This window comes from Ovis canadensis, chromosome 22 (genome assembly GCF_042477335.2).
Source record: "Ovis canadensis isolate MfBH-ARS-UI-01 breed Bighorn chromosome 22, ARS-UI_OviCan_v2, whole genome shotgun sequence".
NCBI lineage: Eukaryota > Metazoa > Chordata > Mammalia > Artiodactyla > Bovidae > Ovis > Ovis canadensis.
Genome location: NC_091266.1, coordinates 39,709,845 through 39,727,819, shown reverse-complemented (window position 1 = coordinate 39,727,819; position 17,975 = coordinate 39,709,845). Strand labels below are relative to the sequence as shown.

The window sequence follows — 17,975 nt, the reverse complement described above, 5'->3', positions numbered from 1 at the left end:
ATTCTGGAGCCCCCAAAAATAAAGTTTGACACTGTTTCCACTGTTTCCCCATCTATTTCCCATGAAGTGATGGGACCAGATGCCATGATCTTCGTTTTCTGAATGTTGAGCTTTAAGCCAACTTTTTCACTCTCCTCTTTCACTTTCATCAAGAGGCTATTTAGTTCCTGTTCACTTTCTGCCATAAGGGTGGTGTCATCTGCATATCTGAGGTTATTGATATTTCTCCCGGCAACCTTGATTCCAGCTTGTGCTTCCTCTAGCCCAGCATTTCTCATGATGTACTCTGCATATAAGTTAAATAAGCAGGATGACAATATACAGCCTTGACGTACTCCTTTTCCTATTTGGAACCAGTCTGTTGTTCTATGTCCAGTTCTAACTGTTGCTTGCTGACCTGCATATAGGTTTCTCAAGAGGCAGGTCAGGTGGTCTGGTATTCCCATCTTTTTAAGAATTGTCCACAGTTTATTGTGATCCACACAGTCAAAGGCTTTGGCATAGTCAATAAAGCAGAAATAGATGTTTTTCTGGAACTCTCTTGCTTTTTCCATGATCCTGCGGACTTACTTAGGGGACATTAAATGAGCACCTCTTAGGTATAAATTGTCTTGCTAGGCGTTACAATGCCATGATCTGCCTTGAAGGAACTTCTGTTCTCATGGGGAGAAATGGGGTAGATCAAACATCCTCAGACAGCCCTGGAGTGAGGTAACCACAGTTCTTCCCATCTTGCAGAGGAACGAATGGAGTAACCAGCTAGTGGAAGCTTCCTCCAAACCCTCTTGCCTACACACTGCCCTCCCAATTAAATAATAAAGGCCGAGGATTCACACAAATGATGACAGGTGCTGAGAGTGACGGATCCCCACTAGATATTCTTGAAGGTGTTTGATACAGTTTAGGAGCCTGCTGACTACCCCCTCCTTCACATCCCTTTAGAAAGCCCTCTTTCCCAAATGCAAGTCAAAACCACAATGAGGTGTCACTTCACACCTGTCAGAATGGCTGTTATCAGAAAGACAACAAATCATGAACGCTGGCCAGGGTGTGGAGAAACGGGAACCCTCAGGAACTGTTGGTGGGAATGTAAATTGGTGCAGATACCGGAAAACAGTGTGGAGTTTCCTCAAAAAATTAAAAATAGAACTGCCATATGATCTAGCAGTTCCACCTCTGGGTGTTTATCTGAAGAAAATGAAAACACTGATTAGAAAAGATATATGCACTTTTACGTTCCTTGCAGCTTTATATGTGATAGCCAAGACAGGGAAGCTACCCAAGTGCCTATCCACAGATGGCTAGATAGTGAAGGTGCGAGATACACAAATGTATGAAAGCGACGGCGGTAGTCACTCAGTCCCGTCCGACTCTTTGCGACCCCATGGACTGTAGCTCGCCAGGCTCTCTCTGTTCGTGGAATTTTCCAGGCAAGAATACTGGAGTGGTTTGCCATTCCCTTCTCCAGCGGATCTTCCTGACCCAGGGATCAAACCCAGGTCTCCCACATTGCAGGCAGGTTCTTTACCATCTGAGCCACCAGGGTAGCCCATATATATGTATGTGTGTATATATATGTATATATATTCCATATGTGTACGTAAGGGAATATTACTCAGCCATACAGAGAATGACGTTTTACCATCTGCAGCAGCATGTTCTGCTAAGGGAAGTAAGTCAGATGGAGAAAGACAAATACTACATGATTTCACTTATATGTGGAATCTAACAAACAGAAATGAACAAACCACAGAAACAAAGTCATAGATACAGAAAACAAACAAGTGGGTGCCAGAGGGGAGGGGGCGAGGGGAGGAGAACATAGACGAGAGAGATTAAGAAGTACAGACTTTCAGCTAAGAAATAAGTGAGTCACAGGTATGAAATTACAGTGCAGTAAATATTGTCGGTAATTATGTAGTACCCTTGTATGGTGACAGATAGTAACCAGACTTATTATGGTGATGCTTTTGAAATGTGTAGCAATATCAAATCATTATATTATGCACCAGGAACTAACATAGTGTTATAGGTCAGTTTACTTCAAAAACAAACTTGTAGCAAAAGAGATCAGATTTCTGGTTACCAGAGAAGGGTGCGTGGAGTGGGAATTTGACGAAGGATAAAAATTCCCAGTTGTGAGATAAGTAAGTACTAGGGATATGACGTACAACACAAGAAATGTCATTAACGCTGCTGTATATCACATGTGAAAGTTGTTAAGAGAGTAAATCCTGAGAGTTCTCATCACAAGAAAAAAATTTACTATTTCTTTGATGCTATATCCGTATTAAATGCTGGATGTTCTTGAAGCTTATTATGGCAGTCATTGCATGATGGATGTAAGTCAAATCATTACGCCGCACACCGTAAATGTATACAGTGTTGTATGTCAAGTATATCCCAATGAAACTGGGAGGGGGAAAGCTCTTTTCCCAGAGGAGAACCTTTTGGCACAGGTTTATAGCGGGTGCATGGCAGCTATGGTTTGGAGGGGTGGGTGGATCCTGGTTCTGGGAGGAGCCTTCTGTGGGCAACACTCCTTGTCTCTTGCAAGCCTTTCTGGGGTTCGCTTCTGCTGTGTTTGTTGTGATTGCTCCATAAAGAGGTCCAGAGGGAGCCTGGCTTGGGTGGTCTGAGGCCTGAAAGGCTCCACCATCTGGTCATGAACCCATACTGAACCTGTGTGTGTGTGTGTGTGTGTGTGTGTGTGTGTGTGTGCGCGCTTTAGAGGGGAGGTTGCCCCCAAGTCCAGGCTTCTAAGTGCTGCTTGTTGCTCAAATCTGCAGTGTCATTTACCCTCTCCACCCCATGAATAATCATCCACTCCAGAGGAGATGTCAGAGTTTTAGAGAACTACACCCTGAGGGTGCTCAGAAATGTTAGCCAGGTGGCCACAGGCCATTGAACTCGATTTTGCTGGCAGGGTTGTGGGCTGGCAAAGCTTTTGTACCAAGTCGGATGTATTTATATTCTGCCCCTTGGCCACTGAGAATTTGCTTCTGGAGATGGGCGTAGTCCCCAGATGTTGCTGCTAGCGACCTCTTTGGTGCTTTAAACCCAGTAGATTTTCAGTCATTAGCCAGCCAGTCATATTTCAGGGTGCCCAGCAGACTGCCAGGCCTGGGATACCTCAGAGGAGTGAGCGAATACAGTTGCTGCCCTTGGGGAGACTGGGAGGACATAGTCACCCAAGTGAAATGGACAGGGTCACAGCGTACGTCCAGGGCTGGGTCATCCTGAGTCAACAAGTAGTAAACAGAGGCAGATCTAGTAAGGGGCTAGTTGTGAAAAACAGACTGGGAGCACCGCAAGGGAGGACCGCAGACGTGCTAGGCTGGTGGGCCAGGTCCAACGATGAAATCTGGGAGGCTTTCAAATTGGGTGCAGCCAACTGTTATCAAGATGGGTCTTTGACACCGGAGTCTCCGCCGCTTATTAGTGGGGGTCAGTGGGCCCAGGCAGAAGGAGAAGGGGCATTAGCCCAGCATTGGTGGAACCCTTGCCTTGGGAGCGGCAGCCCTGGGATCCTCTGCCCTGCTGGGTGAGGTGGGCCTTGGGGATCAACCCGGTCTAATTTGAGACTCCCCTGCCTGTCATAGGACTTGGTACAGACTTAGTACATGGGGCCCTTTGAATAGAAGGTTAGATCCAATTGGTACCTTAGGTGGGCTAGCATGATGAACTTCTCCAGCAGGAAGCCAGAGCTGCAATCAGCTCCCTAAATAAGAATTCCCCTTTCCTAGCTGTTGAAATGTGTTCCTTCAGACCTCTGTGGCCATAGCCTTTAGCAGCCTATTCCAAACATTAAGCATCCGTTCATCTAGAAGATCTGGGAAAGTGGAGGAACTGGGTCCTGAGGAGATACTGTAACCTCAAGGGACCTGGGGAGAAGGCAGTGGCAACCCACTCCAGTGCTCTTGCCTGGAGAATCCCATGGACAGAGGAGCCTGGTGGGCTGCAGTCCATGGGGTCGCTAGGAGTCGGACACGACTGAGCGACTTCACTTTCACTTTTCACTTTCATGCACTGGAGAAGGAAATGGCAACCCACTCCAGTGTTCTTGCCTGGAGAATCCCAGGGACAGGGGAGCCTGGTGGGCTGCCATCTATGGGGTCGTGCAGAGTCGGACACGACTGAAATGACTTAGCAGCAGCAGCAGCAGCAGCAGCAAGGGATCTGGAAAGCAGTGACAACCTACCTAGGGGACACGGTGCTGTGTCCTGGTTAGAAGCGTTTCTGTATGCATTAGGAGAAGGACTCCTTTCTCTGTGTGCCTGCATCCCAGAGCCGTGGTGCACAGTTTGGGGTGCAGAATATAGGCTAACTTTTGCCCCCTACTTATCCATAGCAGTCTTTGGACAGTAAACAACTTATACAACTATAGGCGACAGCCCTCGTCTTCTCCAACTATTCCCACCCTGTGTCGGTATAAGCAGGTGAAGGAAGGTTGTCATTGGGTTTCCACTTGGTCGAGGGCCAGGGGCAGCTGGCAGGGGTTTAGGGAAAATAAGACCTCCTCAGTAAACTGAGCCACCGTGGCCAGGTGAAGATTTGCCCACACTTCCTAACTTCTTGCCTCTAACTGTACTCTTCATCAGCAAAGGGAGCAGTGGGTACTTACTGGCACTTTCTAATTAAGCGTGGGCAGGTCCCAGGCCTTCTAGGAATGATTAGGCCATAGCTTTGGGTCATTAATTGGTCACAGTCCAGGTCTGAGCGTGGCCCTCCCTCCACAGGAACTGGGCTGGGCTTCAGTCTCAGTTCTTTGGAGCTGAGCTGCTGGTCTGATTTGCATCAAGGCTGTTTCCTTGTTGAAAGGAGCAGGACTTGGAAGTCTTGGAAGCCACAGACATTTCTGGGCCTAATGAGCTGAGCAGATGGAAAGCAACCCAAAATGGCCCCAGAGTGGGTGGGCTGGTGGATCGGAGGCATCGTGGAGTTTCTGTAGTTGAGTCTGTGGAGGAGGGTGAGTGTGGCAGGTGGACTTGAGACTCTAGGGCTTCCTCTCTAGGGGAGGCTGGACACAATCCCTAGATGCTTGCCATCTGCCTGAAGTGACCAGAGATGGGGAAATAGAATCCATGCTTTTTTTAATCCAGAAGGAAGGGAAACTCCACCCGGGGAAACATGACTCCAAGTAAAGTACGTGCAGGCAGAATGTTTAATTGAAAACCTTTCTTGAGACCCAGCTGCTGGGTAACCTTATCCTGGTCACTCCTGCAGCCAGAGGAGGGTTTACCTGGGCCCCTGATGCAGACCCGGTGAACAGAGCTGGCTTTCTCCAGTGACCTCTGCCCTGTCCCCTTCCCCTCCACCTGCTCCTTCTCTGCGGTTCATCCCTAGGGTTTCCCACACAGCCAGCTCAGGCGGGCTTGAGGAACTCTGCTGTGGGGGTGGGGCAGTGGGAGCAGGGCTGGAATTGTGATGATCTGGGTGCCCATCTGGGCTGATCTAGGATGATCGAGCTTTGGAAGCAAGCAGACCAGCAAACAACGAGGGAAAGGGGCCTGGAGAGTATCCGTGGATCCTCCCTGGCCTCCAGGGAGGCCTCTGACCCTTTCTTTAGCTCAGGGTTTACACTGTTTGTCCAGGAGGGTGGGCTGGGCATGGGGGTGGGAGGCTCTGGCAAGTCCCAGAGGTCTGGGTGAACCTGGAATGGGGGCTTCTTTCCCCACTCCCACATCTAGTCACCAGTTGTTGTTCAGTCACTCAATCGCTCAGTGTCCGACTCTGTGACCTCCTAAACTGCAGCACGCCAGGCTTCCCTGTCCTTCACTATCTCCCAGAGTTTGCTCAAACTCATGTCTATTGAGTCAGTGATGCCATCCGACCATCTCATCCTCTGTCACCCCCTACTCCTGCCCTCAATCTTTCCCAGAGTCAGGGTCTTTTCCAGTGAGCCGGCTTTTCGCATCAGGTGGCTGAAATATTGGAGCTTCAGCTTTAGCATCAGCCCTTCCAATGAATATATAGGGTTGATTTCCTTTACGATCGACTGGTTTGATTGCCTTGCTGTCCAAGGGACAGTCACCAGAGAGCCAGTTTTTCTTGTGGGTTCAGGTCAAGTCTTAGATAGCGACAATGCCGTATGGCTCTTCGACTGTTTTAAATAGTAAAGGAGGAAGGGCAGGTGTTCCTGGTCCTGTGCTGATCAGTCCTAGACTGGGAATTAGGAAGCCTGGTCTCCTGTCCCAGTTCTGCCACGTACAGGGGGAGCACGCCTGCAATGAAACCAACGTAGTGGGTCAGGCCGGTAGCTTTGCGGGCTGTGTGCATAGAGTAGAGGAAGAGCCTGAGGGTCTGAGAGGCTGGGCTGAGGTCTCACAGCCATGACAAGAAAGGTCCTAAGAGTGGCTGACTCCAGAGTCTGTGCCTCTTCTCTGGCGAATCGCCATCCTAGGTTCTAGGTTCCTCCTTTGCAAAAGGAGGGGCCTCCCAGCTGCCGGAGCCAGCAAGCCTGTGATTAATTCTCCCTGGGAGGTGACGGGAAGCCCCTAATTACTAGAGAGGATGGAGCAGGGGTCATGCTAAGCCCAGTTAAGCCCTTCCTCTGGGTCCCGCTTGGCTGGCCAGGGAGAAAGACTGCTGTCTAATGGCCTGCGAGTGAGGGCAGCCTCTTTCCAAGAGGGCCCACTCACTTGGGGCCTCCTTCTGGCGAGTTGTGCATAACGTCTCTAGGAAGGGGAGATGTGGGTGGAAGGGAGTTGTAGTCAGCAGGATTTGGGATTAAAGGAGCTAGAAGTCAACAGGGGGGATGGGGTGAGCTATAACCCCCCAGAAAAACCCCAAAGCATCTTGCCACAGTTGGTGGAGCCGGTTGGGTATGAGAGTTTCCTCCATGTCCGTCTGGCTTTGTAGCATTCTTCACTGTTGACTTCTGTCTGGGCCAAGTTCTGTCTCTTCTTGGTCTCAGGCTCTCAGGATTAGTCTGCCTCCCCCATGTTCTTCAAGGGTTGTACAGACTCCTCAGATCACCCAAAACTTTACTGAAAAAGATGCCATTCAGTCCTGATCACGAAGTTTGATTAAATATCCCGGCTCCTGAATTTACATATAGGTAGACAATCCAGTATAGTTAAGAGTATAGGGATTAAACTCAGCTGGACTTGGGTTCAGTCCTTTGCTCTGTATTTTCCTAGCTGTGTGACCTTGGGCAAGTTATTTGGCTTCTCTGAACCTCAACTTCCTCTTGTGCAAAATGGGGATGGCAGTGGTACCTACCTCACTGAGCTGAAGATTAAATGAGCTAGTGCATATGAGTTCTTTACACTGTGCTGGCACATAGTAACCATTACCTAAATGGTTTCTACAGTTTATTGTATGAGATATATGTTTACGTATGATATAAAGCAAAGCATATCCCTGGGTGTTTATTTATGTCAGTAGTTTATTTTGGGCTTGTGAGGACAGGGACAGCCTTTTCACTTAATGTTCTTTCTTGTTGGGATCACATAAAACATGTCCTAAATACCCCATTTCAGGGTGGCAACACTCAGCTGTATTTGCTTTGCTTTATAGCTGTCTCCTTGGGTGCGTTTCAGAACAAACACTCCGCACTGCACGAGGCTAACTCTGTGACTTAGAGATTGGAGTGGAGAAGGGGCTAGACTCAGGGCTTGCTTCCTTGGCTGTTAACTGAGCAGCAAAACAACAGCCTCACACTCCCGTGTGCAAAACCCTTGTGGACTCAGTGTTTGTGCCTCCCCCAGTCCTTCCTGCTAAGTCCCCATGTTAAAGTCCAGATCCCCGGTATGATGGTATCTGAGGTGGAGCCTTTGAGAATTAATTAGGTCCAGACACGGTTGTGAAGGTAGAGCCACAATGATGAGTTTAGTGTCCTTATAAGAAGAGAAGGAAACTAGAGCTCTTGTCTCCACCATGTGAAGGTACGACAAGGTGACCGGAAAGCAGGTTCCACCTGGAACCTTGATCTGGGGTTTCCAGCTTCCATGACTGTAAGAAATAGACATTGTTGTCTAAGCCACCCAGTCTGTGGAGTTTTGTTACAGCAGCCCAGGCAGATCAGACCGCCCTGCTCCAGGCAGTGAAGCCCACCACCCTGATGCCAAGGTGTCTGCACGCACCTCCTCTTCGCTCCCGTTCCTCCCTTTCCATGCCCCTGGCTTCTCCGGCCACTTTGTTCCCCTCTCTGGTGGATTCCCCCTCACACCTCCTGAATCAGAATCACCAGGCAGAGGCCTGGGAATAGGGGTTTTTACTGAGCTCCCCAGGTGATTCCGATGAACAGGGCATCCTGGCGAGGGGACTGGTGCAGGGACCTAGAGCTGCCCGGTCTGCTCTGAAGGAGGAAGGAGCAAATGTCTTAACCCTGGGTCGGAGGCCTCACAGCAGGCACTGGGGAACGTTCAGCAGAGTAGCTCTGAGGTTGTATGGGGGACCCTCCCTCTAACCGAGGCCTCGCCCAGGACAGCATGTCTTTGGTGTGGGTTCGGGTGAGAGGAACAGAAATGGGGCGAACAATAGGCCAGATTGTGTGGGTCTTCTCCAGTCAGCAGTCCTGCCCACCTCCTGGGCCAGGCAGCCTTCCACGGTGGCCTGAGTAAGCAGTGGTCCAGAGCCTGACTGAGCACTGGGAACTGGGGTGACATGGGGAATGGGGTCCTGAAATGCCTTTATTTCAGAAAAGTCTACTGATCTTCCACACGCTAACTTCCCTCCCACGCATCTATGTCTCAGCCAGAAGGAGAGGGTGGTCATTCACTGGGGCAGAGTGTTTGCTAGGCACCGACTCTGTGCCGGGCGCAGAGCTAAGACTCAGGGACACCGGGATGAATCACACATCTCTGAAATGCTCACAGCCTCCTGAAGCAGGTTTAGAATGGATTCCGAGGATCAACTGAGGCAGAATCAGCTGGAGTGGTTTGTTTAAAACATAGACACCCAGTTTCAACAAACATACCACTCTGGTGAGGGGTGTTGATACTGGGAGAGGTTGTGCAAGTGTGGAGGCGGGGATAGAAGGGAACCCTCTGTACCTTCTGCTCAGTTTTCCTGTGAACCTAAAACTGCTCTATAAAAAATTGTTTAACAAAAGAAAATGTGGATGCCTGAGCCTCCAAAACCCAGGTCTACTTATGCAGAATTGTAGAGGGTGGGGTTCTGACATCTGTGATTTTGGAAGGCCCTTTGCAGAGTCTCATTCACCATAAAGTTTGAGAATCAGTGGAAATTAGCTACTTAGATTTTTTTTAAACAAGCCCAAATTTATGTTCATTGTATAAAGTACATATAAACAAGAAGATCGAAATTGAAACCACTTGTAACCCTACCCACCTAATATAATCATCCTTAGCATTTTATTGGATACCCTTCTAGGTGTGTGTGTGTGTGTTTAGACTTATGTGTAGCATCCATGTATACCTGACACTATGCTAAAGCCCTGGGGACAAAGATGAGAGAAAGAATGGTCTTGCATGGAATACCCACAGTCATGGGAAATGATGATTGGTGCAGCTTGAGGCCCTGCCTTAGATACCCACTCACCTTCTTTTACCTGTCCCCCACAGGTATACATCATCAACGTGACCTGGTCCGACTCCACATCCCAGACCATCTACCGGAGGTACAGCAAGTTCTTCGACCTGCAGGTGAGTGAGTCTCAGCTCAGATGGGGCCTGGTTCCATATGAAGTGGCCTGAGCCTCTGGTGGGCTAGCCTGTCTCATTCTTCACTCATCCAGAGACCCCCTTCCAGCAATCTCAAGGTCAGAGTTTAGGCAGAACAGAGGGATGGAGGAGGGAACCTTGGCAGTCAGTCTGGGCTGAGCCTAGTCTTGGATGTTGTAGACAGACACTTGGGGCTATGTTGACTTCTTAACATGACTGTTAACAGTCATGCTTTGTCACCCTCCTGCATTTGGAGGCTGGGAAGATGGCTGTGGGTGCTGTGTGCCTGAGCAGACATGTGTCTGTAAACATACAGAGTGAGACACAAGCCACCACATCATTGTAGGCAAAGAAAGCAAGCACACAGGAAAGAATGAAGCAGAAAATAAGCAATGTCTTGAGCTACAGACCACTGTGTCTGTCTAACGGGATAAGGCTGTCCTGTTTGTATGCATATAAATATGTGTGTCTCTTTCCCATACCCAGGCATATCACATGGGGGATGGTAACATGGATCCCACAGCTCCACTGTAGACACCTCCCTTGATGTCAATTAATTTGGCTAGGCTTCTTTAGGTCACAAGCAACAGTTTTGTGCTCATACTGGCTTAGGTGAAAAGGAGACTTGGTTGGAATGATAGACCAGGGAAGCTTATGCAGTCAACCAGATGGTGGAAGGGAGAGTGAGACAGTGGCTCCAAGAATGCCTGAAACAAGGCTGCGCTCCTTCTGTCTTGTCTCGGCTTCTCTCTGGGCACTGTCCTCAGCAGTTTGGCAGTCAGTGGCTCCCAAATTTCCTACCTTGTGGTTTCCAACAGCAGAGACTGCCTCTCTCCCAGTTCTAAATTGAAAAACCCCAGGCAAGACTCTGATTGGCTTGACTTAGATCAGGTGCCCCCTCTGCACCAATCATTACAGCCGAGGCTGGAAGGGCATGAACACCAACATGGCCACTAGGGGGCCCACCCCTGTTTATCAGAAGCTGAGAGCTTCCAGACTCTTCCTTAGAGCCATGAGCCTGGTTTAGGCCTATTAAAAACACAAAGAAGGGACATCCACTGCCGGCCCTCACAACCGAGGTCCACTTCTTCCTCTGCTGGTGAGTCATCTTGGAGATGCCAGGCTTGCATGTTTACCTCCAAGTACTTGATTTTATCCCATTGTCCTTATGGCTCTGCCTATGAGATGAGCCAGAGGTGAGCCAGCTTCCTGCATTACAAATCCTCTCTTAATCTAACAATATGGGATTGCGAGCCACTCCTTACCCTCCTCACTTCCTCCTTTTCCCTCGTCAATTCCTGTCCAGTCTCTTGTGTCCTTCTGGTGTAAACTGTTGGAATTTGCTGATACCCCCTCAATGGGTATAGTGTGCTGGACAGGAAATGATCACTTAGTTGGGGAGAGGGAACCCTGAAAGGACTCATTGATGAGCCAGAAGGGGTCTGAGAGCCAGCGGAAACTCTCAAATCAGAACTTTTCTTCCCCCCTTTTCTGTTCTATTTCCCCCCACCCCGCCCTGGTTACAGAATCTCACAAGAAAGGAATGCTGCTCCCCCAACTTCTCCCTTGCCTGGAGGGCTCATTTCCTGTGTGTCGAGAGGGGACACGTGGATGAAGCCGCTTGTGCGATGCGCTGGCCCTAGTCATGAGCATGGCCAGGCCTGTCCACATGGGTCATCGCCACCCTGTAGATGCAGTTTGGAAAGGGTGGTTCTTCGGAATTTAACCTTTCAACCAAGTATCTTTGGAAACCTGTTTTCTTCAGAACTTGACATGAGGACATATAGTGGATTCATTTTAGAAAGCCTTTCTCATCTATCAAGATCTCTGATTTTAATATGGCGGCTCCTATAAGAATAAACAGCATTGCTAGTTCCATCTCTGGTCACTGGTGGCTCTCACATCTCAGTTCTGAGCTGAGACACTGGGGACGCATTTCCTGGGGCCGGTTGCTGGCTCTGTCACTCTCTAACTCCGGACAGGTTCTTTAACTTCTCCACTTTCTCATCCGTAGAATGAAGATTCGAATGGTACCCACCCAGTAGGGTTGTTGTGAGGGCTGAATGAGTGAATCCATGTTTTCCCCGACACATGGTTGTCTAGTACGTTACTCGGTGTTAATGGTGACGAGAATGCCGGGATGCCTGGTTGAAGGGTGTGGGGGCTTAGTACCTCCTGTCACGGTATTGCTCTTTGTTTCCCTCCCTTGGCGTCACTCTGCTGAGGAGCTGTGCGGTGCCCAGTCCTCTGTCAGAGTGTTCAGAGCCCCCAGGCTCTCTCTGGAGCTTGCCACTCAGGCAGGATGGAGTGAGCTGGGAGTGGGGGAGTGGCCCACAGGAGCCTGCTCTCAGAATCCGTCTGCTCCTCCCCTTGTGGGCTGAGCTCCACACTGGAACCCTGGAAGTCCTGGGCTGACTAAGCCAGCCTGGGGAAAGCTGCTTAACTGGCTTTACTACCTCATGGTTCTGAGTTTTCTGGGGATCATATACTTTATATCCCAAATACTGCAGGAGGTATACTAAAAGGTTATTCATTGTTTACCTGAGATTCATATTTTATCCTTTGTCCTGTATTTTCACCTGCTACATCTGGCAGCCTTAGGCTGACTGTGCGTGGTGAGAGTGGAAATATAAAGGTGAGGAAGCCAAGGCTGGAGTGAATGGGCCTTTGATAAGGCCTCCACCACATGTGCACTTTTGCAGAGCAGAAGTGGCCCAGGCTGAGGGACACTCAGTTGAGAACAAGGTCCTGTCTTTCTAGAGGTCTGTATCTGATGGGGGAAATAGGCTTTTAAGCAATTAAGTCCACTATAGATGAAATGAATACTAGATTGAAGTACAAGTAACATGCTGAGGGATGGAGAGGAAGGAAAGAACATTCTTCTTGGGAGGGGGCAGCTAAGAAGATGCACATATGGTTTTGATTGGTGACAGAAGCCAAGAGTGATAGCGCCACCCACCCCCACTCCAGTTTGAGGGAATTTGGTTGCTTTTTGAGATTTATAGTTATTGGGGTAAAATGTGTCCCTAACTTATGTCGTAGTTTGTTCGTTTATGTCTGCTTGTCTGCCTCCTCTTCATATGTCCATCTATCCATCCATCCATCCATCTATCCTCAATCCATCCAGTCTTAAGTGCCTACCTTCTGTGTCCAGGCAGGATGCCAGGCTCTGGGTGGGGATTTATTGGTGAGCAAAAGCAGATCTGGTTACTGCTTTTATGGGACTTACAGCTTAGTGAGGGAAGACAGGTTTTAGTTTAAAATATACATACATATTATTTTATACTATTCTGAATGCTGCAAAGAAAACCACTATAGGCATGTTATAGGGAAACATTATACTCTGTTATAAGAGCAGGCTTCCCTGGAGAAGTGAGTTTATCTGACGAATCAGTGAGTTCTTATACTTTATTTGGGAGATCAGAGTTTCTTTTGTACGGATATCCCTTCAGACATGCATGAATGTACATATACAATTCTGATCACCTTCTTGGTCATTCACACCCACCTCTAACCCTTCCAAGGGCACTAGAGGAGGACCCCCTACTCTGCCCCACAGCTTCTCTTCTCCGTGTCTTCTGCCTTGAGCCTTCAGACTCAGTGGTTCTCCCTCTTTCTCACCCAGGAGGCTGCACCCTGAACCCAGCTCCTCCTCCTGCCCGCTGGGAAGCACCAGATATGGAGCCTTTAGACCTATGCTATCCAGTGCAGTGGCCACAAGCCACATGTAGCTAATTATATTTAAGTTAATTTAAAAACTTAAATTTTAAAAATTAAGTTTAATTTTTAAAATAATTTTTTATTTACTTGTTTATCCAGCTGTTCTGAGTCTTCACTGCTGTGCAGGCTTTCTCTGGTTGCGGCAAGCGGGGGCTGTTCTCCGTTGCAGTGCCCAGGCTTCTCATCGCCATTGCTTCTCCTATTGCACAGCATGGGCTTTAGGTGTGCAGGCTTCAGGAGTCGCAGCTCTTGAGCTCTAGAGCACAGTGCTCTACAGCAGATACAGAACTTTTCTATCATCTCAGGAAGTTCTGTTTGTCTGGGCTGCCTCTGACCGTCTTGGACGCACAACAGGCTCCATCTGGCTTTATGCCCACCCAGGCATGCTCTGCCACTTCCCAAGGCCTCCCCAGTTGTCCTCTAACATCTTCCAGGGTCTCTGCAGCAGGAGGGAGGCTGCATTCCACCATGACTTGCCCCATCCATAGAGCAGTTCAAATTCAACAACTCTTCCAAACACCTCTTCTGGAAACCAGGTCAGTTACTAGAGAGGGCGTCTAAGGGCATTTCAGATGTCATGCTGGGAACAGAGAGAGGAGAGGCTCTTGGTCTCCAAGTGGAAATTGGTTTCTTCTAAAAATAACTCACCACTCAGCCCTATCTGAGGAAAGGGACCTGTCCCAGAGGGAGCTGGCAGGGACAGTGTCTGATGTGGAGGCCTGTTTGGTTATAGGAGGTGGACATGGAGGTGGAGTTAAGGGGAGAAGGAGGAGGGAGAAGGCCTGCAGATGCTCTTGAGTTGCCTTCTTTTTGGCACTGGACTGTATTTCCAGCCTCTGTAAATTTCCTCGCACAGCTCCTTCACTGTTAAGTGTCTCCTCCAAGGCCTGGCCCCACCGAGGAAGGACCGGAAGGCTCTCTGAAGCTCCGGCTCCATCGAAGGTTGTTTCACAATCTGATTACAAGACGCAGGGATGTAGTAATTGCTCTGCAAACATTGACTCCATAGTGCTGCTGGCCCTTTAGTCTGAACTCCGGCCAGTGAGTGCACAGGGTCAATATTTGATCAGACCAGGGAGAGGCCCTTTAGCCTCCCCCACGCTGTTTGGAAGATAGAGTTAAGAAAGCTGTTAAGGTTTGCTCATTTGCTCTAAAGGACTTAACCTATTTTGAAGATCTTTTTTATCTCTCTTCCTTATTCATCTCTCCAGCCTGTCCACCCACTTACCCACCCAGGGTCACACAGCCCTCCAATAGCCAGGCTAATGATGGGTGAAGAAAACCGACCTTAGGAGGGATGTATATGTGTGGGAGGACATGTTCTGATGTAATGTATGGAGAGTCATAGGATCACGGCATTTTTATAATTAGAATTCTACTTCCAGTCCATCATTTTGCTGGTAAACATCTATGTTCATTTTTCTATTTGTTAGATTTATATGAACTTTAGTTTAGTTTGGTGTCCAGAGCAGGCCTCTGCTCAGGTCAAACTGGGGTGATCCTGGTGTGTGCAGGGGTCAACTTGAGCGTAGAAGAGGTGTCTGGGGGAGGTGTCTTTCTTGCCAGCTCTTTTAATCATCAAAGCAAGCCCTGTGTTGTTTGAGATCATTGACCCTAGACTAAAGCCTGGAGGAGGTAACTTGCCAAGTTCTAAGAACAGTTTTATATCCAGGATTCTAGAGAGTTCCGGCACCTGGTGTGGCAGTTCTAGAACCAGCGGTGCGATGAACTGAGACTCATTGTGATTGCTCACAGGCCCCAGACAGACAAGAACATTGACCTTAACTGAGATCAGTCCCCGATCCCAGAAAGCCTCCTACTGTTGGCCATGGCAAAAATGGGAATATAGAGGGTGCCTAAGTAAACTGTCATCTCATACCACTTCATATAGCAGTCAAAAAAAATGAGATTGTCCTGTGGATGGAGCGCTAAGAAATGTTAATGAATGACCGATGGAAGTTTCAAAAAACTGTATGACAGTAGTTATGCAAAAACAAGATATATCTTTTACAAATACATACATAGAATAAATACACAATTATTCTTAAAAGGTCTAGAAGGATGTGTTCCAAATTGGTAATGGAGTTATCTCTGAAAGAGGTCTGGGGACATGGGTAGGAGGAAGGGCTTGGTTAAAAGGGAATCTTAACTTTATTTGTAATGTTTTACTTTTTTAAAAAAGGAGAATGGGATCATATATTATTTACAACATTTATATATAATAATTGAAAGGATACCTGTGGGAGGAGGTGGGAAAAGTGGGAGGTCTAAAATAAACTATGTCTCTCCTGGTCATTACAGTGTTTGTGGTGGTTGTTGCTTAGCCCCTCAGTTTGTCTGACTCTCTGGCCACATGGACAGCAGCACGCCAGGCCTCCCTGTCCTTCACCAGCTCCCGGAGCTTGCTCAAACTCACGTCCATTGAGTCAGTGATGCCATCCAACCATCTTGTCCTCTGTTGTCCCCTTCTCCTCCCACCTTCAATCTTTCCCCGCATCAGAGTTTTTTGTAAAGAGTCAGCTCTTCGCATCAGGTGGCCAAAGTATTGGAGCTTCAGCATCAGTCCTTCCAATGAATATTCAGGGTTAATTCCTTTAGGACTGACTGGTTTGATCTCCTTGCAGTCCAAGGGACTCTCAAGAGTCTTCTCCAGCAGCACAGCTCAAAAGCATCAATTCTTCAGCGTTCAGCCTTCTTTATGGTCCAGCTCTCACATCTGTACATGACTACTAGAAAAACCATAGCATACATTATAGTATACTGGGACAGAAAACACACAGGTAAAAAAAATAGACATGAAGAACATATCTAACAAGATAAAGAAAGTGAAAATGATTATTAAAATCATATTACCTCATATTTCCTGAACCAGCATTCTAGATCATTCCTGTGGAATGAAACTGATTAGACTGCATTACAGCAAACCCCAGGGACGTGTCCAAATTATCTTGTCAAACTGGAATCCTGTGTTCAGATATTGCATACAGTACATGACCATGTGTGTATTGGGCCAAGAGACGCTTGGGTGGTGGCTCTTGTGTCATGATGAACCACACTGAGAGCTTCATGGCTGTGGAGTGTGATGGTTAAGGATAGGTAATCCAGGGCTAGGGAGGTTAGATTCCAAGACCAGCTCTATCACTTACTAGCTGTATCTAACCCTCAGTGAGTTATTTAACCTCTCTGTACCTCGGTTTTCTCGTCTGTGTAATGGGGATAATAAAAACACCTGCCTCGTGGGTAGGATAGAAGGAATGAAATGAGACGATCCATGTAAAGAAAGCTCTGAGAATAGTGACTGGTGTGAAACCCCTGGACAGAGAAGCTGAGCCTTCATCAGTTAGGTCCTCAGAAACTTAACTCCAAGAGAAAAATAGCTGCACATCCCCACTCTAGCTGGAGGCCAAGGTTTCTTCCTGTGCCCCATTTATACTTCGCTTTCACCAAATGAAGTTCATACTCCACTTTCACGAAGTCGTTGTGTCTGCCGCCTCTGTCTGTGAGAGAGGCAGGTGGTGGTGGTAAGGGTTTCACAGATAACTCTTTAGCATCCAAAGTGTAACTAATTACCAACCCACCTTCCTCTGTTAGGAAAACACAGCTGTTTAGAAAGTAATTATTGATCACCAGTTTCTCCTTGCCCTTGGAAAGAGGCATCTTTCAGATTCCTGAAGGGCACAGGGGGATTCAGGGGAGCCCTGTGGGGATTCCAGTAGCTCCTGAGAATTCTGTGGCTGGCCTCCCCTCCCCCAGGAGCTGGCTCTGCCTCGGCAGCTCCCTTTCATCTGGCCCTGTGGCCTGAGGGTGAACTCCAGCTTCCTCTCTGTCTCTACTGATTTCCACTTTGGCAGTTCTGCCTAGCCTAGGGGTGAGGATGGGGGAGGGCCGTGGGGTGTCTGTTCTCCAGGGAGTGTTAGGCGGGAAGGCCTGGGGAAGTGGCATCTCCAGGCCAACTCAGGATGGAAAGCCGTTGACCACTGAGTTGGACTCCTGGGTTGCTTGGCGGATTTATTTATTTATCTATAAACTTGAAGGCGGGTTTATTTTTTTCTGCTCTAAGCAGATGGAATTTGCATAGTTTGTGCAATGATGCCTTCTGGTGCAGTTTCCCCAACTCCATGGGTTTAAGAATGATCTTGTACACGAGGGTTCTCGCAGGTCCAGGACAGATGGGGAGAGGTGGACGCAGGCAGGGTACGTAGGAGGGGGTCTCTGCAAGTCTGTGCCAGGTGCATGCTGTCAGCCACCCCCACCGCCTGCCCTGGGCAGAGCCTAAGGATGCAAAGAGAAGAGAGGGGCTTGTCCGAAGGCCTGAAGCAGCCCAGAGCTGTGGGGTCCTTGCCATGCTGCAGCTGCCTTGGGGAAATTAATCTTTTCCTATACAGACGAGTACTTGGTCTGGGAGTGCCTGTTTTGGTACCTGCATGTGTCTGGTGAATTCGTCTTCCTGACCAATGGTCTGTAGGTGATCTTGGCACATGTCTCCAGAGGAGCTTCTCAGGGACCAAACCATGTCTGGCAAGACCCTCACTGGAACCGCCAAGGAGTCGGAAGCCACCTCTGCCTTGTACTCTTTGTTCATCCTCTCTCAGGGTCAAGGTGGGATTGTCACATGGTAGGGGAAAA

At 48.5% G+C, this 17,975-nt stretch overlaps 1 protein-coding gene across 2 annotated transcripts in view; it reads left to right on the top strand.

Annotated features, from left to right (window-relative positions):
• The window catches only part of SH3PXD2A (SH3 and PX domains 2A), a 250,247-nt gene that overhangs the window by 53,948 nt on the left and 178,324 nt on the right, over positions 1-17,975 (top strand). For both annotated transcript variants that reach the window (XM_069567002.1, XM_069567000.1), the window contains exon 2: positions 9,531-9,611. In XM_069567002.1, the coding sequence (XP_069423103.1) occupies positions 9,531-9,611 (81 nt within the window). The remainder of the gene's footprint in view (positions 1-9,530; positions 9,612-17,975) is intronic.